Source organism: Chiroxiphia lanceolata, chromosome 3 (assembly GCF_009829145.1).
Source record: "Chiroxiphia lanceolata isolate bChiLan1 chromosome 3, bChiLan1.pri, whole genome shotgun sequence".
Classification (NCBI taxonomy): domain Eukaryota; kingdom Metazoa; phylum Chordata; class Aves; order Passeriformes; family Pipridae; genus Chiroxiphia; species Chiroxiphia lanceolata.
Genome location: NC_045639.1, coordinates 1,131,765 through 1,156,115, shown reverse-complemented (window position 1 = coordinate 1,156,115; position 24,351 = coordinate 1,131,765). Strand labels below are relative to the sequence as shown.

The window sequence follows — 24,351 nt, the reverse complement described above, 5'->3', positions numbered from 1 at the left end:
CACAACCAACCACCCTCCTCCAAACCCCACAAACCAAACCGAATCCTCTGCAAAACAAACAAAAACCTCTCTCTTACATAGGTTGTACCAACACATCTCTTTTTTTCCCCCTCCTCTCTTCCTCCTGCAGAGTTCGATCCCAAGGATGGATTTCACGGAGGCCTATTCCGACCGGTGCTCGGCCGTGGGCCTGGCAGCCAGGGAAGGGAACGTTGAAATCCTGAGGAAATTAATTGCTCAGGGATACAGCATCGATGTCCCGGATAATAGGAGGTGGGTGCCCATCCACGAAGCGGCAGCACACAATTCCAGTGAGTGCCTGAGGCTGCTCATTCGTGCAGGTAAAGAGAACATAGTAAATAGTGTGGTTTTTCTGCTCGGTTACCCTGTCGTGGAAAATAGAAATGATGTAGATTTATCGTGTTCTTAACTCGTTTTGGGAGTTTCTGCATGGTTTCAGAGCTGTGGTAAAGACAAACTGGCAGGTTGTGGTTCACCGGTGACGTTTGGAAGAGGCACATTTGTAGGCCACACATGTCAAATAACTCCCCTGTTTTCTCAAAATAACTGTATTTTGGTACTTCGCTGCTGAATATCCCGTTTTCCCCCTCCTTATCCCTCCCTGTAGCCCCATCTGATGACTACATCCACTCGAGGACGTTCGAAGGGCTGTGTGCTCTGCACCTCTCCGCACGTCACGGGGCCTTGGAATGTCTCCGTGTCCTCCTGGAAGCCGGGGCTGACCTCAACGATGTCACCACCGATGCCACCACCCCGCTCTTCCTAGGTCAGCTTTCCTGAAACCCCAAAAAACCAACTTCAAATCAAGTTCCTGTTCCGTGTCCCATAGATTTGTAGCCTAAACACCAGGCTTTAGACTCAGACATGGAGCGGCTCTGGAAATCCCCCTTTTATATTTATGGGTAAATCTGTTTCAGGCAGTGTTTTAAAAAGCCTTTTCTTTGTTTCTAGCACAGGAAGGCTCTAGGAGGTACAGGATTACCATATGGATGAGGCTGTTTCAAGTCTTTTTGGTTTTATTTTAATTCCTCCCTACTTCTTACGTGAAAAGACTAATTTTTGCCATTCCTGGTTTAGTAATCAAGGTCCATCATTTTAGCATTTCTTCTATGATTTATGTTTCACATAAATCATCATAATTAAATGCTTTAAATGGTGAATCCTCAGGGTCTAACTCATCTGATTAAATGTGTTTATTGTTTTACCTCCATACCCAGGCAAACATCACAGGTCCTGTGTTACCTTTGTTTCCAAGTCTATTCCAAGATAGGGGGAGTTTAGGCATCCACGTCTACTGTGGAACTGTCTCCATGTTCCATGGGAAAGAGGGAGGAGAGAAACTTGCTTTTTTTTATCTGTCTTAACACAGTGGAGGTGTAATTTTAACAAGTTTAATTGAAAACTTTGTGGATAGTTTCCATTCTCCAACACGGTTTTGGGGTGTAAACACAAAAGACAGTAAGAACATATAAGACAAATTTAAAAGAATTCTGATTATTGTGTCAGGAAGTTGGCAGCGAGACCTTTTGAGTTTTTCAGCAAGTTCGTAAATCCAAATATTTAAATTCTTTCTTTTGATAGTTCTTTAATAATAATTATTTTTCCTTTTTTTTTTTTAATTACTGTTCTATTGAAGCTGTTGAAAGTAAACACACAGAGGTCATAAAGTTTCTGCTCCAACACGGAGCAAATATTGAAGGTCCTCATTGTTGGTCTGGATGGAATTCTTTGCACCAAGCTTCTTTTCAGGTAACCTTTAAGCACATCCTGTAATTTTCATGTCACTAGTGTATTCTGAGTGATAATTTATTTATTTATTTAATTGCATTTTTGTTGGATACATTTTCCTAACCAACCTAAGCAGTCATAAGGTTGTACTTACAAATATGTTGGCTTAATGGTGCCAATAAACTCATTTAATTACCGTTTGTACTTATCACATAAGTGAGCAAATGTGATAAATTGAAACTTGTCTGATTTATTTGACCATTAATTATTCAATGCATCTTTAGAATATTGATATATTGTGTCTTATTTCAGTTTGGAGTGTGTGTGGGGGAAAACAGATTATGTAATTTCCTTGCTTTTCCGTTGGTTGAGGGTAAAAATACTTATTTCAGGGTTCCACTGAGATAATGGAAATCCTCCTGGAGAAAGGGGCAAGCAAGAACTGTAGGGATGACTTTGGAATTACCCCCCTGTTTGTCGCTGCTCAGTATGGCCAGCTGGAGAGTTTACGGCTGCTGGTGTCCCACGGTAATAATGAGCCTTCATTTCCCTTTTTGAACCTTCATCAGCTGTCACTAAACACAATTTTAGTTCTGCTCTTGCACGTGATCTGAAATTTTAGGTTGGGTTTGTTTTTTTTTTTTTCCTTATTGCTGTGGAAAACTCGTTGAGTTTGGAGTCGCGCCGGGGAAAAATAATCACCGGCGAACGTGAATTCCGTTTTGTTTTGTGTCAGGTGCAGACCTCAACTGCCAGGCCAAGGACAGAGCCACCCCCCTGCTGATTGCTGCACAGGAGGGACACTTGGGATGTGTGGAGCTGCTCTTGGCAGCAGGGGCAGACCCAAACCTCTACTGCAACGAGGACCAGTGGCAGTTACCGATTCACGCCGCGGCCGAAATGGGCCATGCGAAGTAGGTGGTGGAAAAGGTGTCCAGAAGATTCTGGTGACACAAATCTAATCCCCAAAGAGGAAGTTCTGGGCCCAAAAGGAAGAAAAATGAGCGTTCAAACTGATTTGTAGTTTAGAAGTCCTGATTCTTTTCACATTTTAAATGTCTGTTAGTATTCTCTTTCAAACTGACAGAGAGTAGGTTTAGATGGGATATTGGGAAAAAATCCTTCCCTGTGAGGGTGGAGAGGCCCTGGCACAGGTTGTCCAGAGAAGCTGTGGCTGCCCCATCCCTGGGAGTGTCCAAGGGCAGGTTGGAGGGGGCTTGGAGCAACCTGGGCTAGTGGAAGGTGTCCCTGCCCGTGGCAGGGGGTGGAACTGGATCATCTTTAAGGTCCCTTCCAACCCAAACCATTCTTTGGTTCTATGATTTTTAATTCAGCATCTAACCTGGGTTTGATCCACATTCTAATGAGTTTAGAGGGTTTTCCACAGTGCTGAACCAGATACCAATTCACTTCATGGCCATTTTACTCTCCATTATAAAACATAAATGACATGGCTTTATACATGGCTTGAACAGCTGCTAATTAGAATTATATTCCTAACCGGTAAGTAGCAGAAGTAATTATGTGCAAATATTGAATTAGCTGAACCAGGCAGAAAAATCAAAGCCATAAAACAGTCCCTTTAACCCTTCCAGAAATGCATTTGTAGCTTTGGCCAGTTTGAGTGATACAAGACAGTTCCACTGCAGAAGGCCAAGAGTGGAAGGAAGTTTCTGGAGCAGCAGGACACGGGAGAAGGAGCTCTCAGGAACTCCATGATTTGCACATATATTAATGATGACATGTGACCCCTAAGCAGCACCAGTAAGTTCCAGTAGCAAAGGGACTGATGTTTGTCACTAATGTGACGTAGCCTGGAGCTGTGAGCTATGAACAGAAAGATTTTTCTGTTCCACTAAATATTGATTTTATTTGCAACTCACGTTTCCAGCTTGCTTCCAGACTTCAGAGAAGTCCGGATTTAATGTGCAGCTCTAAAAAGGAGTGGGGGATAATAGGAAATAGCTGTCCCTGGTTTGGATTAAAATATTTATTTCCAGCCTAAATCCATGCCAAAGCACAGTGTTTGCCAAGGACCTGTGTATGGAGTTATCCAGGTTGTTCTATGCAAGCTCGGGAGTGAAAAATCAGGATTTTCTTCCAAAGCGTGTGAAAATTGGCTGTGCATTTCAAATGAATCGTGGCATGAGATCAGAAACCAGTGGTTTGAAATATTTGCAGGATCCTGGAGCTGCTGATCCCGGTTACTGACCGGATCTGTGACAAGGGCAAGGGCAAACTGAGCCCTGTGTATTCCGCCATATACGGAGGGGACGGGGCGTGTCTGGAAATGCTGCTCAAACAGGGCTTCAGCCCAGATGCTCAGGAGTGCCTTGACTTCGACTGCAGATCCCCCATGTGCATGATCTTCCAGAAAGAGTAAGGAAACCTCTTCTGTTTTGAAACTATTCATGCTTATATCACCTTTTATTTCACTTTAAATGTGCAGTTTCCCGCCTTCCTCCCTCAGTTGTTGCCTGTCATTTAGTATTTTTTCCAGAATTCTGGTTAGTTCCCCCTTTGCAGACACTCCTCCTTGGGAATATTAATGCCAAGTCCTGCTGTGTGGCTCGTGTGCTGCATTAGGGAAAACATCTTCAATAAAGGCTTTTAAATCTTCTTTAAACCCAGATAGTAACAGAACGTTTCACTTACGTGGATCAAAATTGATGGCTTAGGTGCTGCCTTTAAATTCATGAGAGGTTCATTAGTGGGGAATTTAGTCCATGGCATGCTCCTAGGAAGTTGTCTTTAAAAATCCTTGTATATTGGTTTTTTCCCCCCTTCTGTCCTGGTGTTGCTTAATAATAAGTAATTTAGGAAGGGAAGCAGAGCAGGTGATTACTAAAATGTCCTGTAAATGAGGCAGGTAACAGGTATCACCACTTTCCTGAAGAGATGTGCCCTCTAATCATTAACTAAGCTAAAAAGCAGCACGCTAATTATCAGTCATAATCTCAGTCGTTATCACACCATTATCACGTCATCACCTTGTTGTGATGGATAACGACAAAAGGATTTTAGTGAAACGGTTTCATTTTTACAACCGGAGCTCCCTGCAAATACGGCTGGATGCTGAAAGTGGGAGATGCTTTCTGAGGGGAAAACTTAACGGGATGCCCCTGTTCCTCCTCCCTATTCCCAGGTATTTTCACTTCGTCGACGTTCTCCTGAAGTACGGGATCACCCTCCGGGCCGTTAACTTGGGCCACTGCCTGTGCCATAAGAAGTTCGCTTTGTTTCGGCGCTTCCTGAGGCTGGGCTGTTCCCTGCCCTCCGGGGAGGAATTAACGGATTTCATCCACTACAGCAACACGGTGCACAAGGAATACAAGCAGTGGCTGCCCTCCCTGCTCCTGGCTGGCTTTGACCCCCTGAATTTCATGTGTGCCCTCTGGTGAGCAGAGCCCCTCACCCCTACTTGCTAAATACCACGTGCCGATGGGCAAAACTTGTTTCTAACCTGGGCTTTCCCAGGATGGTCCTCGATAATCAGTTGCCACGATCAGGAATGGGAGGGGCTGTGGAAAGTCTGAGATAAATCATTCGCACTGCCACGTCTGGAGCCAGGAAAAAAAATTCGGTGTAGGAAGAAAGCCAGACTGGAGGGAGGTTGCTTTATATCACTCCCCCGGAGAAAGGCATCACTGCCCGACTTTTATGTAGAACGTCTCTTAATGGCCCCCAAATTTAGCTCAGATTTTGTAGGGGTGTGTGTAATACTGTGATACAGCAACGGTGAGGAGAATTTCAAATGGGAGAAATAGGTCAGGAGGGATGGGATGGGAAGCAAATGGGAAGTGAAGCCGGGCCAGGGCTGGGAGGAGAGGAAACGGATGCGTTTCAAGATTGTTAAACAAAACAATGTGGCAAAAGTTCCAGTCTGGGCTTTGTTGTTTGTGTTGGGTTTTTTTTTTTTTTAATTTAAGTTTTTCCACATACGAATAACGGCTTGGTGATGTTTTATGTTTAGTTGGGCACTACAGAATTCAGCTCCTGTTTAAAGTTCTGAAATACTTGTATTTTTCTGCTGGCTGTAGTAAACACCCGACAGGGATGCAACTCAGTGACTGAGCAAATCTCACTGTCCTTGCATATCACACATGGTGCTTTTTGATATTTTATTCCCTAACCCGCAAATACTTTTTATAGCAATTACTTCCTCTATTTAAACACCCATTTTTTAATATAACACCCCTCACACCGTCATCTGGAAAAATAACTTACTTTTGGAAGGAAAAGGAGGGAAATAAAATTACATCAGTAAAGACTTGTGCTGTAGAATTACTTGGGATTTCTCTGTAGTGGCTTCCTGTTTCTAGGATTAGGGTGAAGGTTGTGAAGGATTTGTCAGAAAAGCTCTCTCTCTGTGTTGTTCTCGTTATTCTATTTATGCCGTTGTGTAAAATGGTATTTCAGGGGAGTTTTTGTCACACAGGATTTTCTCCACGAGTGAAAACGTCCTTAACTTTGTCCTGGAGTTCATGAACTGGAGCAGACTTCCTCGAGGTGTGGAGGAACACCTTTCCCAATACAAGGAGAAGTTCACCTGGACTCCCAAGAGCCACTTTGGTAAGCAGAAGAGGCAGGAGAAAAAAAAAGAGTCTGTGTGTATGCCAGCTTCCAAGTTATTTTTTTATTTGATATTCCAAATTATTTTTTTAATTCGATTTGTATTTCCAGTGGAGTGTCTGTCCTGTTCTGTCCAAAGCTTTGGGCAGTAATTAAAATGCAAACTGTAAAAAAAGTCAAATCTACTCAAAAATGCGGTCAGCCAAAATATTCAATTGGTCGTCCAGGAATTTTTGACAGTTCACCCTTCAGAAAAATCAGCTTTAACACACAGGTGTGATCGAAAAATTGTGCTCAGGTGTCTGTTAGTGACTCCTTTCAAAGCAAATTCTTCTTTAAAAGATCTGTAATGATTTCTGAAATGTGTAGGTGATAATGTTATTTGATAATGTTATTTAATAATGCTTCCTTTGGAATGTTTGAGGCCAAAAGGATGCTTTTGGAGCTAAAAGAAACCAAAACGGTTTATTTGGGGAAATTGAGGTGAGGTTCCCTCTTTGTTTCCTTTGCTATTAGTAAATATATTTGTGTTGTAAGAGCACCCAGTAACCACAGCTGAAGAGGGAAAGGGAGCTGGGGGGGCAGAGGAAAGGGAACAGAAGAATTCAGGGACCGGCAAATCCCTTCACTGCGGAGCGGAGCGTTACCTGCCAGAGCCCGGGGTGGGATCCAGGGAACTGCAGGCGGTCCCACAGTGTCCCTGATTGACTCGGGGTTCAATTTTCCAGCCTTCATTCCGCCCCTGTCTCACCTGTGCCGGCTGGAGATCCGGTCCCTGCTGAGGAGCGACCGGCTGCGCTCGGAGCGCGCGATCCGGGAATTGCCGCTGCCGGTTTGCCTCCAGGAATACCTGCTCTACCTGGACGTGCTGCGGGGCAACGCCATCCCAGACCTGGAGGATTCCCTGGGGCAGGGAGAGCAGGCAGCTCCTCCCACCGCTCCCTCCGTGGCTGAGGATGCAGGGAGGAGTGACGCCAGCAACACCAGTGCCTGAACTCTGCAGGTTTTGTAACGGGGAATTGGGAGGCACGACTGTAAATACCCGCTGTAAGAATTCTTTTCAAGCTGTAGTTTTATACTACGTCTATAACTTTGCTACGACTTCTACGATTTATTGTTTAAGAAGCCTGTTGTAGCTTTCTAAGTGAACATTTTCTGGTTTTGGTTTGTTTTTTTTTTTTTTTTTTCCCTAACTCTTAGGGGATAAAATGAGCTTGTTCAATGAACACAGCTTACAGAGCGGTCAAAATCTGTCAGTCGACGCTTTATTCTGAGTACAGCATTTACCAAATGGCACAACCTGACAGTCAGGGAACACAGTATTATTGCATCATTATTGCCAGTTTATGTGTTGGGGAGGAATGTAGCTGAACCAGAGAAAGGCAAATAACATAAGAAAGAAAACTGTTTGCTGAAGGAACAGTGGTTCTCTTTTTTTTTTTTTCCCTCCCCTTGGTCATCAATATTTGGTGGAATGTCGGAGCTGGAGGCTTGGAGCCTGCGCCCCGTCCCTCCCCTTGCTCAGCCCGGGGCAAGGCAGGGAATGTCCCCACGGGCACCACCGTGTGCCAACAAAAATCCCTCCTCTGGTAGAGTGAAAAAGGACCCTCCGTCCTCATGGCCGGGCAGGGACATCTCGGGGAGCACAGCGGGGTCCCTCGCCGGGAAAGCCCTCGTCCTGCAGAGGAGAAGCTGCTGGGAGCACTGGGATCACTGGTAGTAGATGCTGAAGGCGTGGAGGATGTACAGGAAGGCCGTGAGGAAGGCGAAGAACTGCACAGGAGGAAGAAGAGCACAAGCTGGGGTGAGCCGGGAGAGTCCAACCCCACCTCCTCCCAGTGCCCTCAAGATGGGGAAGCCTCCCCAACCTAGAGCTCTCCCCAAGCCTCAAAGAAGAGGCAAAGTTCCCAACTTTTCCCAGGGGCCAGCCCTGCAAGGTGGACCCTGGAAGCTCATGCTGGCTGCACATGCTCAAGCTCTGCCCCGTGAGACACAGCCGGGCTCGGGGTGGCTCTGCCATGGCTTTAATGTTTGCTGCTGCCTCTCCCAGGGGGAACTGTGGTTCTCCAGCCTGCCCGGGGTGCTCCGGGCCCGCTCACCGAGGCGGCACTGTTGAGTTGGTAGTAGAGAGGTGAGTTGGGGCTGAACTCAGAGTTGATGGTGGCGTTGGCCTGCAGGACAGCGGCGCTCATGTACAGGATGGCCGTGGCACCGTGGTACAAACTGTCCTGCAAAGCAAGGCTCGGGTGAGTGCTCCAGAGGGACACACAGCCGGACAGGGATGGGATGAACCCTCCCTGCCGACAGCTGCCGGCGTCCCGGCCCCTCCTTACCAGCACTTTCCAGTTCTCGCTGTTCCTGTGGAAGCCCAGGAGGTAGCTGAGGAGGAGCAGCAGGGAGATGAGGCAGGAGGTGAGGGACACGTACATCACCCATCCCTGCAGCAGCGGGAGGGACACGGAGGTAGCGGCGACGAGGATCCACACCCAGGTCCCGCAGAGCTGCCGGGGACAAACAGGCGCCTCGGGTGAGCACGGGATGAGGAAAACTCCTTCCCTCCCAGTCCCTCCTGGGCTGGCCCCAGCAGCCAGCGGAAGCCCTGCATCCTTCCCGGAGCATCCCGGCACGACAGCGGCACCAGTTTCCTTGAACACTCATGGGAAGTGAGTGTTCCTACGAAAGGGAGAGGTTTGCTGCCGCCTTCCACACAAGGAAATGTCTCACCCTGAGGCGTTTGGTGCAGAAGCAGAAAATTGGGCTTTTATCTGGGAAAGGTGAACGGCCACAGCATCGCCCAGCCCTGCCCTGCTTGTTAATTCTCAGGGCTTGAAATCCAGCACGAGGAGGCCTCCTCACAGCTCCCCGCACCAGCCCCGAGCCAGTAGCTCGCTCTGGATCCACCCAACAGGTTTACTGTGCACAAACAGCACCAGGGCTTTGTCAGGATGAGCCAGTGCCGCCCTGTGCCACCCCAGCTCCGGTGGGTGAAGCCTGGAATTGCTGCCCAGGGGAGCTGAGCCCACTGGCACAGCAGGGATTATGCCTGTGGAGCAGCGGGGTGTGGGTCTCCAGCCCAGTGTCAAAGTACACCAGCTATTATTGCAGCCAGTCGCACTGGGTGCCCTCTGGACCCACGAGCGCTTGAAAGAATCGTGGAATGTCACACATCAGAAGACGCCCAATTGCCTTCAACCCCTGGGAAGACTCGATACAGGATAGACACAGACAGGCTTGATACAGAGAGCGAAATTCCCTTGATTTTCAAACAGTTTCTGGGTGCTAACAAGAGCTGCTTGTGCCCTGAGGAGCCAGCAGCTCTTCTGCCTCTCCCAGCCCTACGGCAGCCAGTGACCCTGGGATGGAGCTGGAGTGTACCTTGTCCTCAAGCTGTTCCAAAAAACCCCATCACGAAGACCACCTTTGTGCATCCAGCCCAGGCTCAAAGCCAAGATGTTACTTCCCACGACCGCTGTCTCCGGGATCATTTGGGGGCTGCTCCCAGGAATTTAGCCATGAGCCAGGTGCCGTAACGCAGCGGAGCTCGGGATACTCACGATCTCGGGCAGGATGAAGGCGTAGGGGATGGTTTTGAAGACGGCGGGTCCGGAGGGCAGGGCGGGCTGTGTGGAGGCCGTGGAGGGACCCACTGAGGCCATGTCTCCTCAGCTGACACCAGGATCACTCGGCTCACACTCGCCTGCACCGGGTTTTAAGGGACACACCCGCGGGACGTAATCACAGGAACCAGCCCAGGCTGGCACCGCGCCGGCCCGGGAGCCCTCGGCACCCGCCCGGCACTGCGGCTCCACACGCCCCTCTGCCAGGGCTGGGAGGGCAGCGGGACCCCGGCCCTGCCACACCGTCAGTTCAAGGTCCTTACCCAGAGGGGAGAGGAGAAAACTTCCTACACACCGGGGCAGAAATGTTTCCTGCAAAGAGTTGCCGTCCTTGGCACGCTTCCAAGCCTGAAATATTTTCCCTTCCAGTGTTGTTGCCTCCTCCCCTTTCTGTTCAGGTTTCTGCTCCGTGTTCTCATCGGACCCCTCCACGCCCTGCAGGCACATCCAGCCTTCCAAAACTGGCTGGCAGACGATTTGGACAGACAGCACTCTGGAACAAGCCGGGAGGGTTTGCCCCTGTGCTCCCAAGTGCCCTGAAAGGTTTGAGAGAGAGTTGCTGGGATTTCTGCATCCTGACGGATGCACTTTGGATTCGGGAGGCACTCACTGCTTCATCCAGCAGACTCTGCCTCGCCCCAGAACTCCCCCATAGCTGATGGGATGGAAGGCTGAAGGTGACCCAGAGGGGACAGAATCACCTCACTAACTGGGGCAATGTGCTCCAGCAGGAGGACACTGTCCCAGTAAGATATCCCGTCTGTGTTAGGAGAGTCAGGTGATGCCCCAGGAACTGCCAAGCCTTATGTGACACAGACCAAAGATCAAATCCATGTTTCCTGTCTGAGCCCTTCCTAGGCCGGGGGAAGTGCTCTGTGGCATTTCTGGAGGCTCCAGGGCACAGGTGCTCCCATGGGAGCTGTTCTGGGGCTCCATGCACTGTGCTTGGAAGATCTTGTTTTAAATCATTTCCCACCTGGCAAAACTGCCTGGCCTGGGCTTAAGTCCATCAGACACAATGGCAATGTCCCCATCACGCTGCGGGAAGCATCCAGATGCTCCAGCACTAAAGGGAAACCGGATTGGTAACTTCCCCCTGGGAAGGGGCAGCACACGGAGCCTGCGGTCACAAGGTGCTCGGGGAAAAGCAGCTGGCACAGGGGTCAGAACGGAGGGAACCATCCCAGGGGAGCCAGTGCCCTGAATTCCCACCAGCTGTTAGGTGTGTTAGGTCAGGCACATTCCTGTGAATGGCCCAGCCTTCTCCTGAGTGGGGCAGAAAAGCAGGCAAACAGTCTAAAAATGGAGGAACGTGCTGTCCACGGGTTGGGCAAGAGAGGATTTTTTTCCCCTCACCTGGCTGCCCTTGCTCAGCAGCATTCTTAAGGATCTCTGCTCTTCCCCTTCCCTGCTCCCAGCCTGCTGGGGGACAGGCACAAAGGGCCTTTTGTTCACCCTGATTAAAACAACACTGGGAATTAATTGGAAGAAGCTGCACGAGAGGAGGAAAGTGCTGAGAAGTGGAGCCTCAGCTTCGGCAAAATACGGCACTCGAAGTGGCTACAACAGGTAGTGACAGACAAGCAGAGCCTTGTCCAACATTTGTCAAAAACTGAAGTTACACTGATGAAATAATTCCAGTCTCTCCTCTCCCAAAATGTAAAAGTGTTAAAATACTCATTACAATTCCATAGTATGGTCCCTTTGGTAAGAATTTATTTGTGTTGTCACCCCGTCCTTAGAGAGCCTGAGTTGTTCTTTAATCCATTAATTCTCCAGGATTTTTCCTCACTTCCCCTAAGAAATCATAAGCCAGCTCTGAGATGTCAAAGGCTTTGTGGGTGGTTTCTGAGGACAGCAGGTACTGCAGAGCGCCGTCGTTCTCCCGGCTCTTCCTCAAGAAGTCATGGATCGCCTTCCAGCGGGACATTTCTGCCTCCTCCTCAGCCCACTTGTAGCTGGGCAGGAACGTGGACTGGAGGAGAGGGAAGACAGAGTCGTGGTACACCAGGACAAACACAGACTTCAGGAATTCTTGATCTCTCTGCAGGGAAGAAAATACTTCAGTGCAAACTCGTGGTGCTGCCAAGCACTTCTCCAAAGGATTGTGCACAGGGAGATGCGACCTTCCTAAACAAATATCCATTATCTTGGATAAGCCTAAAGAATACAAACCATAGATCAACAAATCTGCTCTCCAAAGCCCTGCCAGTGCTCCCACAAACCACGGGCACTGAGATTTGCTTGTGGGGTATTTATATTCCTTCCTAAAACTAGTGCCACATCCTCCCTGCCCTGGAAACCCAAACTCTGCTCATATTCCCGAGGCGGAGAGAAGGAGAACCAGGAGCTCTGCTCCCGCGCTCCTCGGAGCAGGAGGTGAGTCTGCCCCTGGGTGCTCCGGGGTGAGAATTATGTGTTCCCCTGCAGAGGTCAGTCTGGAAAACCCAGAGACTTAAGGATCAGCCTGGTTGATTATCAAACACACGGGAAGGATCCTGACGGCTGCCAGCGGGAAAACTCCTGGAGCTCGGAGCGTTCCAGAGCCGCGAGGGCCGTGCCCGGCATCGAGCACTTCATGGCTCAGCAGGAGATGTGGCAGCTCAGAGTCACAGAGCCATGAGGGGTGAGCACCCTGCAGGCAGCAGTCCTGCCCTGGGAGGGGCACACGCCAGTCAGGTAAAACTGGATGGTTCTGGGATCCCGGGGAGTCACCGATTCCGTGAGCAGCTCACCTCTCCTTTTGGATGAATGGCCCTGAAAAAGCCATTCTGACTCAAGGGTTTGTGTAAACAGGGAGCAATCCTTGTGCACGGGGAAGGAAACATCCCACTGCTGCTCCCAGGAAGTCCTGGATGGAGAGCCAGTGGTTTTCCCACTGAGTTCTCTGCAGCTGCTCTTCGGGCAGAGGACAGGAGGTAGGGCAGGGTGAGGGCGAGCCTGGTGACAGCCGGGTCAGTTCTCCAGCTGCCTCCACACCAAAACGTGATTAAAACTGTCTGGGGTGGGGAGATGGGAGGAATCTGGGGGCCTTTTCCCAGGCAGACCTGAGCTCAGAGGTTGGAGGAGGGCAGATGATTCTGTGGGCATGCACAGCCTCTTTTGTATCCATGGGAGTAACAGGTTCCCCACCAACAAAGCTGAGACAAAAAGTTACAAGTTAATTTAATTATCCTCCTCCTCCTGGTTTACTGTTATAAATCTGAGTAAGAAGTGTTGAGAACTCTATTTAACGTGTCTCTATTTTTTAAGTGAGTGAGAGGAAAAGCTGAGCAGCAATAACACTGACAGGGAGCAGCTAGTTTGGACTCCACTGAATATATGGAAAGAAAACCCCGTAGTTTGTTACCTTCTCAGTTCTCTTCAACGTTCTTTCTCTGTCTGCCCAAGCACTCTAAAAATGAAATGTAAAATCAGACCAAGGCTGTGGAGAACTTTATCTTTCCACAGGACAAAAACACCCTTAAATTTTGTCTGGAAATCCCGACAGGGTGACGTACCCGAAGCGCATCCATCAGGTCTGGCTGATCCACGAGCTGAGGGAAAGTTGCTAAAACAGGATTACAGATTAAATCTGAAACAGAAAACAAACACATTCCCAAGGCTAAGTACAGAGCACATCCAGGTACTCTGCACATCCCCTCCCCTCGGATTTTTCCAAAGGGAAAATGAGCTGTAACAGTTCTCCTGAGGGCAGGGAAGGCAGGAGAGCTCCCTAACAACTGACTTCTCTGACTGTAGCCAGCTCTCAGTGGCTGGGAGACACTTACTCCAGGAGAACAGACACACAAAAACCAGCTCCTGGTTTACTGGGAGCACCAGCAAGCATATATTCCTTTTAAATATTCCTCATTTACCTGCCTGAGGGGTTTTCCCTCATTCCTGCACCTGCCTTTTTTTTTTTACACACAGCTGCAACTGTGCTGCTTGGTTGGGATGTTATGGATAAACACACTTGGGTTCTACCTCGACCTGGCATGTCTTGTGTGGCATTTTAAGAGAAGCAGGTACCAAGTGGCACAGAGAATTTACCAAGTGGGGTAAATCCCACTGCACAGGGGTCCTGGTGCTTTTTGGGCTGCCTCTCATAAGAAAGTGCTCTGCTCCTGTCCTTATTTTCATTGATGAGATTGTGGATAAGATTACAAGTGACAGAGGGCAGAATTTTGGTTGAAGTCTTTCCTTTCTCTTGTGAGTTCAAATATTTAATACACACTGTCATTTCTTCCTCTTGAAGCTGATGGAAAGTTTAGTAAACACGAAGCTTTTACTAAACCAAAACATTTAAAGGCTGCAGGCCAGAACTTGTGGCTCCTGTGAGACAGAGCAGGCATTTTAAACTGCCTGTTTCTGAAGTGATGGGTGATTTTGTAATAACAGAAATCTTCCTTAGTGACACACAGCCAGAAGAACTTCTGAAACACCTTTCAGTCGTTTCAAATGAGGTCTGGATCCAAAGGGGTGCAATTTAATCCCAGGAGAGCCTGATCTGCTGTGCCAAGTTATGAAGATCAAATCAGGTAAGTGTGGCAGTTCTCACCTCGTCTTTAAAACTAAGCACTTCAGTTTCTCTCTCTGAGTTTATTAATTAAAGCATTAATTTATTTTCACCTACTGAAATCAGTATAGGCAGGATGTATATTAAAGTTGAAGAAAATCAGGAAGGGAGTTAAGCACCTCTGACAGATGAAACTGTGATTCAGGTGCTTAAGTATGATAAAGATTCTAAGTTAAAAATGTCAGCAACTGCACAAGGGAATTTATTTGCATAGGAACAGATGATTCATAATTCAGTCTGGAGAAGAGATGGGAGAAAACACAAGAAAATCATTTTCAGTACCAATATAAATTCACCTGTAGTACAGTTAAGAAATGTAAATTTTCTGTATTTCAAGTGGATTTTAAAATGGGGAAGGCTATAAACTATTATTAGTTTTGTTGAATAAGACACAGAGTTGCAAAATCAGGGCAAGCCACTGAGTTCTAAAACCAGAACTCTTCCACTTCTGTCTCTCCCTGCGTTAGTCAGTAAGTAAATAGTAATTAAAAAATAAAGAGGATGATTTACCTCAATGACAAAAACATCTCAGAGAGATGAACAGAGAGGGTGATTCTCTGGAAGAACCTGAGCTTTCTTTGGCTCTCACCTGTGCTCTGCATGCTCGCCCTGTCCCTCAGGAGGGCGTCTCCGAGGATTTGCCGATAAAACGCCAAGAGATGGACGTAGCTCGTGCTCCCAATTAATGTTTCTGGCAGAAAACTGTTGGGCAAACAAAGAACAGCAGTTGAGGCTTTATTGAAAACTGCTCCTACAGAGCATCATCCACCAAAACCTGAGGGAAAGGACAGCTCCATGGAGGTTGTTTATTCATGGCATCTCCATGAATCCATCACCGCTTCCGGACACTGATCCAGCTCCAAGGGCCCAACTCCTGCTGTTGCAGTTTTCCATCTGATCTAAACTTAAAGACTTTATTTCCAACAAAATAACCCCAAGCATCAAACAGACATGGAGTACAGCATGCAGGTGACACGAGCCTCGGGTTTTTCCACAGCCAGTGTTCCGTGGGAGGGGAACGCTGATCTCTGGGACCATCCCGGGCTGTCTGGAACTCTTTCTCATTTTGTACTTACTTCAGGATGTCTCTTGTACTTACTTCAGGACATCTCTGGACTGCACACTCGGTGACCTCAGCTTCACCAGCAGCACAGGCTGTTTCCTGAGTGCCAGGAACTGATGGAAAACCCCACCAGCTGCTGCAGGAACAAAGCCCCGGGATGGAATCAGCCAGGTGGAAAGAACGGCCAGAGTTACATCCCAAAAACCTCATGGGAACTCTTTGCCACCCAGCACTCCACAGCCAAGGGAAGTGCAGGTAAAGGAATCATGAAATATATGCAAAATGAGAACACACCAACCCAAACCAGGCTGTTGTAAAAGAGGCACAGCATTTGCCACGGTGTTTTATTTAAATCACATTTAGGAGAAACCACACACCTCTCCTTGATATTGAGGGGTCCACCTCGACACCTCTCTCATAGGGAGTTCCACCACTCAGCAGCAGCTCGTACATCCTGTCAGAAAAGAGCAGCACAGTTAAATGGAAACATTTAAGGACATGTCAGAACAGCACAACCACTTTCTGAGACAGGAAAACCCTCTCTCTCAAAACCTGACACATCCCTCCATGTTATAAGCAGTGTTTTGGATGCAGTGACTGCACCCAACTAAGCAGCCAAACCCCAGGTGATAAATTTGAAACCTGTGTTATATTGGGAAGTGAATTATTTGGGGAATTTCTTGTATTGGGAGGTTAATTATTTTAAAAGCAACCAGCAGCATTGATTCTTTTCCACAGCTCCAATATTTTTCTTGTATGAAATTTAGCAGCTGTTTCACTGAAATGTTTTTGAGGAGTCAGCACTGCAATGTTTTAGATCTTCCATGTGTAAAATTCCTTAGAGAATAATGTAATCTCAGTTCTCTCGAAGCAAGTGTGAAATTTAATGTGTAGATACCACATTTAACTTAATGAAATAGTAAAACAAAATTAGAAATGGGATTTAGAAGAGATTTAGAGACTTAGAGAACAGTGGGTATTTTTTTTGCCCTGTAATTCAGATAAATTCAGAATATATATATATATATCTACCAATATTTGCTAAAAAACCAAGTCTTGCAAGCCTAAGCTATGATGAATCACTTCTGTAAATAGACAGAAAGCTTTTCTACACTTAACAAAATAGAAAGTTGTACACTCTATTATTCTTTTAGACCAGTGGGCCCAGAAACTAATCATAAATCAGCTGCAAAATACAAGTTTGTTCACACTCTCCAAGAGAGAGTCACTCACAACAACTCCCATCTGATTCCAGGTCTTGGAAACCAGTCTCCAAATTTTTACCTGGGGAAGGGATAAGCAGCAAAGTGCACACACAAAGAAGAGGCAGAATCCCAGAGGACTGGTCTGGATGAGCAGTGTGTAAGTATGGGAGGTGAGCTTTACTCATAGTGTAAAACAGGTGTATGTACATGGGGATGTGAGGACAGAGAGAGCAGGAAAACGTGTCAAACTCACCTGGAAGGGACAGGAATCCCATTAGAAGTGAAAAGCTTCAGGAATGCCCAGCCACAGCTCAGCTCTCCCCTTACACCTGTAGACTAGAAAGAGAAGCATAAATGCTTTGAGCAGCTGACCAAAGCACAGTTAATTATAATCACCCCATCAAAATCGTTGTGGTGACCCCCCCTCCTTTTCCTCTTTCCACCCCTGTGTGTTGAAAATCACAACCTGCCTTCCCTTAGGGTGGTTTTTCTGGCCTTTGCCATCTCTTGTGCTAGAACCTGTCGTACTTCTCAGCAGCACATCCATCCCAGATGGACAGGCTGTATCTGGGCAAGCTGGAGTTACAAACCACTGTTCATTCATGCTGTTGGAACAGTTAAAATTTTAGTTTCCAAACTGTACAGCACATCAGTCTGAAACAAATCACAGGGAGAGAAAACCTGCAGGAGTGAAGAGAGAACTGGTCCTTCGTGATGCCATGACATGGGGTGTTTGGAACAAATTATTTCAGTGTAACCACAGGTCTGCTCATGGCCATTAGTCAGAAAGCTTTTATTCTCTAGTTAGGGGTATTGTCTGCCAATAGAATCCCTCCACAAACCTGCACTTGGAGGGATTTATGCTGCACCTTCACACACTCACATTGCATGTGTAAGTGATGCCAAGCTCAAATAACATCCCAATGTCTGACGACAGAGAGTTGGACCTGACAAAACAGTCACCATCCAGCAAGCTGGGTAAGAGGCCCATCACCTGAGACAGAGAGAGGGAGGGGAAACAAAGAAGTTAATGTAACTGTTTGAAACAAATCTTTATTTTTAAAGGCCACCAAGCACATCCCTCACTCACACAAGACCTCAGACCCAATCCCACTGCAGATAAAAATGAGAAGAGAACCGATTTCAGTCTAAACCTTATTCTTTTTTCTTTCCATGGAGCACAGCTGTGGAGCACACTAAAACTCCATAGAGTTTTAGCACACTAAAAAGAGACTTCCTAGTGACAAGCAAGAAGCTTAAATAACTAGTTATTCAGTAGCTGTGTCACCTACCCTTGGAGAAAAGGTCCATGTCTGAGGATTTTTAGGCAGCCACGTGGCTCTCACCGTGTGGATGTTACTCAGCACCTAAACATGACAGTGGGGGGAAAAAAGCTAAGGCAAAGTTCTTCTGGAAAGCTCTGCTGCTGTAAGAAAGTGCAGATCATCCCAGGTTAATCCAACAATGCACACAGCAAAGACAACTGGAAGAAAACTGTTGGATGGGGGTATAAAAAGCTGCTCTGCACGTACCACAAAAAGGGGCAGAGCATTGAGGGCAGGGGAGGGAATCTGACCCTGACCCAGCTACTCCCAGGCCCACCCCAGGAGAGAGATCAGCCCAACCCCACTCATCCCCACAGACACCAACGAGCCACGAGGCACCAAGGGCAGGTGGGGGGACCGAAATTATGGGCTCAGAGAAACTCCTGCCCTGGCCCCTCCCAGGGCAGCCCAGCCCAGCCCTGAGCCCCAGGGGCAGGGTGTGACTGTCCCTGTGAGTCAGGAGCAGCTCCCTGGGGCACCTCACACTGCCCAGGGGAGGAGGGTGCAGGGGAAGGGCACTTTGGGACTGCCCCTGGCTTACTGTGGGATGGAAGTAGACATGGGGAGAAACCAAGGCAGAAAAAGGGAGGGATGGAGGTGCTCTGTGGAGTAACAAGGGTGGGACACGGGGTAAGTGTGCAAGTTTGGCCATGCCTGGTGCCTGTCAGTGCAGTCCGTCCTGCTTGCTCACTAAACCCATTCAGAACTGTTTTTCTGGGTGGACGGGCTCAAACCAGAGCAATCTGAGCGTGAGTGTCGAGCAGCCTGGGGAGGCAGATTGTGTGAGTGAGACAACTGGAGGAGCTGGCTAGCAGAGAACCCAAAGATCCTGGGGGCTCCACAGCCCCTCGGGTCATCCCTGCCACGGAAAGAGGCCTCGCTCACCCGCGTGCCGTCGAACAGGCAGAGTCGGACGTGCCTGCTCAGCACCTGCACGCTGGCTCCTGGCACAGGGATCATCTTGCAGCTGCACAAACTCACAACCTGGGACACTTTGGTCACTCTGGGATGGATCTGGAATACAGCACAAAGGAAGGGTTAAACCTCCAGGGACCCCTGCATGTGGTTTGTGTTTCCTGACTGAGGTGGTCGCTGCAGGGATTCTCCCAGCCACAAACCCAGCGCAGTGTCAGCAGCACAACTCCTTCATGAGCCTTTAGTTCTCCCCTGAGGAGATTGGTACAGGTGTTTTAGTGGGACAGACAAAGTCCTAGCAGGAGAAATATTCCAAAAATGGTGCAGGAAGTTAAGAAGTAGGAAAGAAGACAAGTTCAATTTGTGATTTCACAGGGTTCATGGTCTAAAACTTCACACTAGTCACCCACTGCTTCACGTTTTGTGACTGACTGAGGTGGTTGCTGCAGGGATTCTCCCAGCCACAAACCCAGCGCAGTGTCAGCAGCACAACTCCTTCATGAGCCTTTAGTTCTCCCCTGAGGAGATTGCTACAGGTGTTTTAGTGGGACAGACAAAGTCCTAGCAGGAGAAATATTCCAAAAACAGTGAAAAAATGAAGACATGATCATTAGCCAGTAGGAAAGAAGACAAATTCAATTTGTGATTTCACAGGGCTTGTGGTTTAAAACTTCACATCAGTCACCCACTGCTTCACCCCAGACAGGGAGGGAATCCACAGACTTAAATGGCTCTTAAAAGATACCCAACCTGACAATTTATACTGACTTTCTGCCTAGTGGAGAGCAGGATGTGGTAACATCTCCTGCCTAAGGAGTCTGGGTCGACATGGCAATCTCTCATTCACCCACCAATGGGAAATCCTGCCACCAATTCCCACCTGGAGACCCCATCACTTCCCCAACCCAAAGGCATCGAGGCTCCCTTACCAGTGATACTCACAGTGTTTTTTTCAGAGTTCCACACCAGGTCTTTGAAAGCCAGCTGGGATGGAGTCAGCTCAGGCTGCAAGTAGGAACTCGCTCGAAACTTATCGCCTACAACAAGGGTGAGTTTGAAAATCCTTCATTTTTTAAATTGCCACAAAATGAACAACACCCAAAACTCAGGTCCAGCTGAATATTTGACCAAACAAAACTATGCAAGTGTTTTCTATGAGCACTGGTTACCATTTGTAAGTGTTGTGCAGTGTTTCATCCCAGGAGCACAATCATTTAATCAACAAAATGAGCTGAAACGTTTTAAAAGAAAAGATAACCAAAACATGAGATGTGTAATCATCTTCCCCAAGAAAAAGGGAAGATTGAAATAAACTTCAAAAAATCATCATTTCCTCCAATGCCAACAGGATCTTCCAGAGAGGAAAATCTTTGAAATTGTGAGGAAATTTGTCAGGATTTCACACAGATAAATTAAAACCTAATAGAAGGGGGGGGGGGGGGGAAGCCTTTTATACAGTATTTGATGGGACAAATATAGCCAATTATAATTAAGCAATACTGGTTGTACTCCAACAGGCTGGTGACCAGGGCGAGGAACTCACCACAGACCCCTGAGAATCCTGCACTGGAACTATCAGGAGAAATCCTTACCTTTCTCTAGGAGCTGGAAAAGCGTGGATGGGCGGAATCCTGTGGGAACTGCTCCTATGGTGGTCAGTACCTGCACTGTGTCATGCTATTAAAACCAAAATTGTATCAGTGTTCCTGCCATAATTCAACAGCTAATTTAGAACTCTATCTAAACCAGAGATCTGGTGCATGAGCCACCTCATCTGAAGCATTTCTCTGGCATTTCTTGCTACCAACCCCCCTGCCAAAATAGAGATGCTAATTAAAAAGAACAGTCTGTAACATGAGACACATTGTTTGGTAAAAGGGCAAAGCTTATCTGCAGAATAATCAACATTATGAGAGGTGTAAGAGGTGCACCCACCTCTGTGATGGCTCGTACAGCACTCCAGTGAGAGTCTGTCCTGGAAGAAAAACAGGGGTTTTTAGAACATAGCCTTCTGTGGATGAAAATTTAAACACTAAATATGGGTCTGTTTTCAAATAGCAGCAGCTTCCTAACCATATCTAACACCTCAGAACTCCCCAACAAACCCACTCAGGAGAAAAAAAAACCCACATAGCTCTTGTACAGGAAAGAACCAAAGACCCCTGTGAGGTAAGAAATGTACTACCAGGTTTTTGAGGAGGAGGAAGAATAATTTTATACTTATTTGCTTTCACATCACTCCTTTTACCTTCTTTTAATTTCAGTCCCATCTGCTGTTTCATCCACCACTTCTATGTGTTCCTCCCTCTCCTCCTGGCTTTCTTCCTCTTTCTTGGGAACCTGCAGTTCAGATTCAAAAGGGCAGAGGGCTTGATTTTTTCCCAGTTCTGTCCTTAAAAGTGCCCTCTCCAACCACAGCCCACGTTAATAGTTTAGAAGAGGAGAATTTCTGTCTGCGATGCATCACTGCAGCTGCAGAAAACTGTCCAGCATTTACATGGACTCACTTTGCAGATAAATCATTAAAAAGCCCAAATTAATCCACAGCAGCTTGCAGTCATCAGAGCTGACCTTTAGTGACAAAGATTATGACTTCTATAGTCAAGAAACTTCTCGGCCACATCCTCACAAGGCACAAAAATGCTGCTTTTGATGGACATCTCCGTCCCCGTGGATAAAAACACGGCGTTATTCCCCAAAAACTGGCATTATTTCCAAACAACTGGCATTATTTCCAAACAACTGGCATTATTTCCAAACAACACACTCCCCACACGAGCATTGTGCCCAATTTTATGCAGCTGTATGATCATTGAAAGCCCAGAGGTGAGACAGGACAGAGGTCGCAGCACACCAACCGCAAGGTAGGTCCTGGGAACGAGGCCTCTCTCCCCCTTGGAATTTTCAGCCACCCACCAGCCATCCACCTTCTTGTCATGGATAAGCAGGATTTCACCTTTCTTCAGCATTGGAAGGAGAGACAGAGACAAAAGACAACTAAATATTTACGTTAAAACCCCACAAACCCTTGATTTTTTCCTACAATAGAGATCCCGGACACTGCCACAACAGAGGGTGGCAAAAGGACACTGGACTCCAAGAAAACACCACTTCCCCCCAAATCCCACAAGGAACTGTGTGACCCCCAAACCCATAGGCTTTAGTTATAGTTATTGCTTAATATAGACTGATCTGCAGTAAAAGCCCTTTACAGAGAGTATTTACCTCAAATGTGAGATCCCCTTCCTGCTGTGCCTCAAAGTTTCCAACAGCAACACATTCTTTAACGTTTGGATCATCCAACAACTTCTCCTCATCTTCTTCTTCTTCTTCACTGTCTTCCTCCTCACTACTTTCTTCATCTTCACTCTCCTCTTCTTCTTCATTTCCATCTTCTCCATGAGGACCTTTCTGATGTTCCTCATCCCTACCCAAAACAAATCAGACTGTTTTTATTCTCCTTTTCACCAAACTTTTTGAAAGTGCTGTCAGACACAGCATTTTCAGTCCTGTGTTTTGCTCTCTGTCCTGAAGAAGCTCCAAAATCCCACTGGTGCTTCCTCCCTCCCTCTCCTCCAAACATTATCCAACACCCAGTGAGCCAGAAATCATTGATCTCGTGAGCACTCCTTTTTTTTTTCCTTCTATTTTTCAGATAATAAAAGGGACGAACTAACAGTTTTTCAGGGTCCTTTCCAACCATTCTGTAAAAACACAGGTTGTGTGTTTGAGCTACTCACACTCTGTAATACTTTGTCACGTTATCCTGACCCAAGACAAGGAGGAGTTTCTGCAGCTGCTGGGAGAGTTTTAGCAGCAGCTTTTCCTCTTCTTCCTTCCTCTGGCTGTAATTCCCCACTGGAGCGGGCTCGTCAGCCTGACAAAGAACGCAACAAATTGCCCAAAGAATCAAAGTTCCCCTATAAATTCAGTTTTCCAGACATGCCATACAAGCTTTCCCCTCCCTGGGCTGCTCTCACTCCCTCTTTAGTGACATTTTCCTTGCCCTTTCAAACTCTGCCAAGGTGAAATTCCACGTTAAATTTCGAATTGCACTCTCTGCTTCCAAAGAATGCATTGGGCTGATAAAACATTTTATGTGCAGGACTTGGACACAACAAAGCATTAAAGCGAGTATTTAAATAACATAAATTGATATAAATAATATAAATTGGAGAGAAGCCACGCAGGGACTGTGCAGTGCTGGGCACTGCTCTTGTCCTGAGGTGCACCTCAAATGGAAGGTTGGTGGTCTTCAAATGCTTTCTGCGGTGAATTTTGGAGGAAACCACAAACAAATTCATCTCCACACTCACTTTTTTCAAAGCATGGAGAGCACTTGTATTCTCCTCCACCAGTTTCTTCAGCTGGATACATCTGCACGGAAAGCAAGACAGACAGATGGTATTTTCTTAAAATTCTGCCCCAAACCGTCCCTGCTGACTGAAAGGCGTCATTTTAGGTGCTGTGTGTCCGGGCAGATTGAGAATTCCAAGCCCAAACAGCAGCTTGGCTGATTATTCCCTGCGAGGTGCAACCTCCCACTAGCATTTGGCAGAATCCCAGCGTAGCTGGGGTTGGAAGGGACCTCTGGAGATCATCCAGTGCCAAGGCAGGGTCACCTGGAGCAGGTGGCATGTGTCCAGGTGGGTTTGGAATGTCTCCAGAGAGGAGACTCCACACCCACCCTGGGCAGCTCTACCAGTGCTCTGATCCCTGCATGGAAAGAAGTCGTTCCTCATGTTGAGGTGGAATTTGTGGTTTAGTTTATGGCCATTGCTCCTCATCCCGTCACTGAACAGAGTCTGGCCCCATGCTCTGACACCCCTTGGAGATATTTGTATGGATTTATGAGATTCCTTCTTAGCATTCTCTAGATTTTCCTCAGCCCCGGAGGGCTGGGCAGCAACCAGCCTGCAAAGAAGGAGCAGGGAGACAACTGGACAACCGGGAGAAGAAAGGAAAGGCGGAGAGGGAACTCTTTGCTCCTTCTGATGCAGCGTGATGGGGACGGAGAGATCTCTTTCCACACACAGAGCAGAGCCGGGCGGCTCCTGGATGAAGGTGACAGGGATCGAGGGTCGGGGTTCGGGATGGGGCTCGGGACCCCCCTCACCTCTGCTGAAGGGCCTCCCGCTGCCCGGGGGTGGCGGCCGCGCTCTCCGCCCGCAGCGCATCCACCTGGGACGGGGACAGGGGGAAACGGGGGCGATCAGGGGCCGGATCGGGCCGTGTCCCCCCGGTATAGCCCCGGTCCGGCCCGGTACCTGCTCCCGCAGCTCCCGGCTCCGGCGCTGCACCCGCTGGAGCGGCCCCCGCGCCCGCCGCTCCGACATCGTCACCGGGC

At 47.7% G+C, this 24,351-nt stretch overlaps 3 protein-coding genes and 1 long non-coding RNA gene across 10 annotated transcripts in view; 2 read left to right on the top strand and 2 right to left on the bottom strand.

Annotated features, from left to right (window-relative positions):
- Positions 1 to 7,737, top strand: part of ASB3 (ankyrin repeat and SOCS box containing 3) — a 15,708-nt gene extending 7,971 nt beyond the window's left edge. The window contains exons 2-10 of one of the 3 annotated variants that reach the window (XM_032682208.1): positions 127 to 341; positions 629 to 787; positions 1,658 to 1,770; positions 2,142 to 2,277; positions 2,486 to 2,663; positions 3,931 to 4,128; positions 4,895 to 5,146; positions 6,188 to 6,321; positions 7,050 to 7,737. In XM_032682208.1, the coding sequence (XP_032538099.1) occupies positions 146 to 341; positions 629 to 787; positions 1,658 to 1,770; positions 2,142 to 2,277; positions 2,486 to 2,663; positions 3,931 to 4,128; positions 4,895 to 5,146; positions 6,188 to 6,321; positions 7,050 to 7,315 (1,632 nt within the window). In that variant the 5' untranslated portion in view covers positions 127 to 145 and the 3' untranslated portion in view covers positions 7,316 to 7,737. Of the gene's footprint in view, positions 1 to 126; positions 342 to 628; positions 788 to 1,657; positions 1,771 to 2,141; positions 2,278 to 2,485; positions 2,664 to 3,930; positions 4,129 to 4,894; positions 5,147 to 6,187; positions 6,322 to 7,049 lie in introns of those variants that run through there. The other 2 variants (XM_032682206.1, XM_032682207.1) reach the window with 2 other exon arrangements.
- On the bottom strand, positions 7,565 to 10,173 carry MALL (mal, T cell differentiation protein like). The gene is made up of 4 exons (XM_032682209.1): positions 9,876 to 10,173; positions 8,655 to 8,822; positions 8,421 to 8,549; positions 7,565 to 8,094 (listed from the first exon to the last, which is right to left on the bottom strand). The coding sequence occupies exons 1-4, from the start codon at positions 9,975 to 9,977 to the stop codon at positions 8,032 to 8,034; spliced, it is 462 nt and encodes a 153-aa protein (XP_032538100.1). The 5' UTR covers positions 9,978 to 10,173; the 3' UTR covers positions 7,565 to 8,031.
- LOC116784031 lies at positions 8,317 to 24,091 on the top strand. Of its 3 annotated transcripts, none has more exons than XR_004355942.1 (7): positions 8,317 to 14,458; positions 15,601 to 15,814; positions 16,815 to 16,934; positions 19,961 to 20,052; positions 20,522 to 20,658; positions 21,066 to 21,173; positions 23,882 to 24,091. It is a non-coding gene; the product is annotated as an uncharacterized LOC116784031 (long non-coding RNA). The 3 variants fall into 3 exon arrangements; XR_004355943.1 differs by having other exon boundaries at positions 21,063 to 21,173; XR_004355944.1 differs by lacking the exon at positions 21,066 to 21,173.
- NPHP1 (nephrocystin 1) lies at positions 11,636 to 24,351 on the bottom strand. 3 transcript variants are annotated; one of them, XM_032682202.1, is made up of 20 exons: positions 24,272 to 24,351; positions 24,121 to 24,185; positions 23,321 to 23,381; positions 22,745 to 22,881; positions 22,230 to 22,431; positions 21,863 to 21,964; positions 21,253 to 21,344; positions 20,940 to 20,979; positions 20,597 to 20,681; positions 19,947 to 20,041; positions 18,975 to 19,103; positions 18,057 to 18,131; positions 17,648 to 17,758; positions 17,018 to 17,100; positions 15,937 to 16,013; positions 15,596 to 15,695; positions 15,086 to 15,198; positions 13,439 to 13,512; positions 13,288 to 13,332; positions 11,636 to 11,982 (listed from the first exon to the last, which is right to left on the bottom strand). In XM_032682202.1, exons 1-20 carry the CDS (start codon positions 24,338 to 24,340, stop codon positions 11,698 to 11,700), a joined length of 2,040 nt encoding a protein of 679 aa, XP_032538093.1. In that variant the 5' UTR covers positions 24,341 to 24,351; the 3' UTR covers positions 11,636 to 11,697. The 3 variants fall into 3 exon arrangements, with proteins under 3 accessions (XP_032538093.1, XP_032538094.1, XP_032538095.1); XM_032682203.1 differs by having other exon boundaries at positions 11,636 to 11,913; positions 24,272 to 24,340; XM_032682204.1 differs by lacking the exon at positions 21,863 to 21,964 and having other exon boundaries at positions 24,272 to 24,340.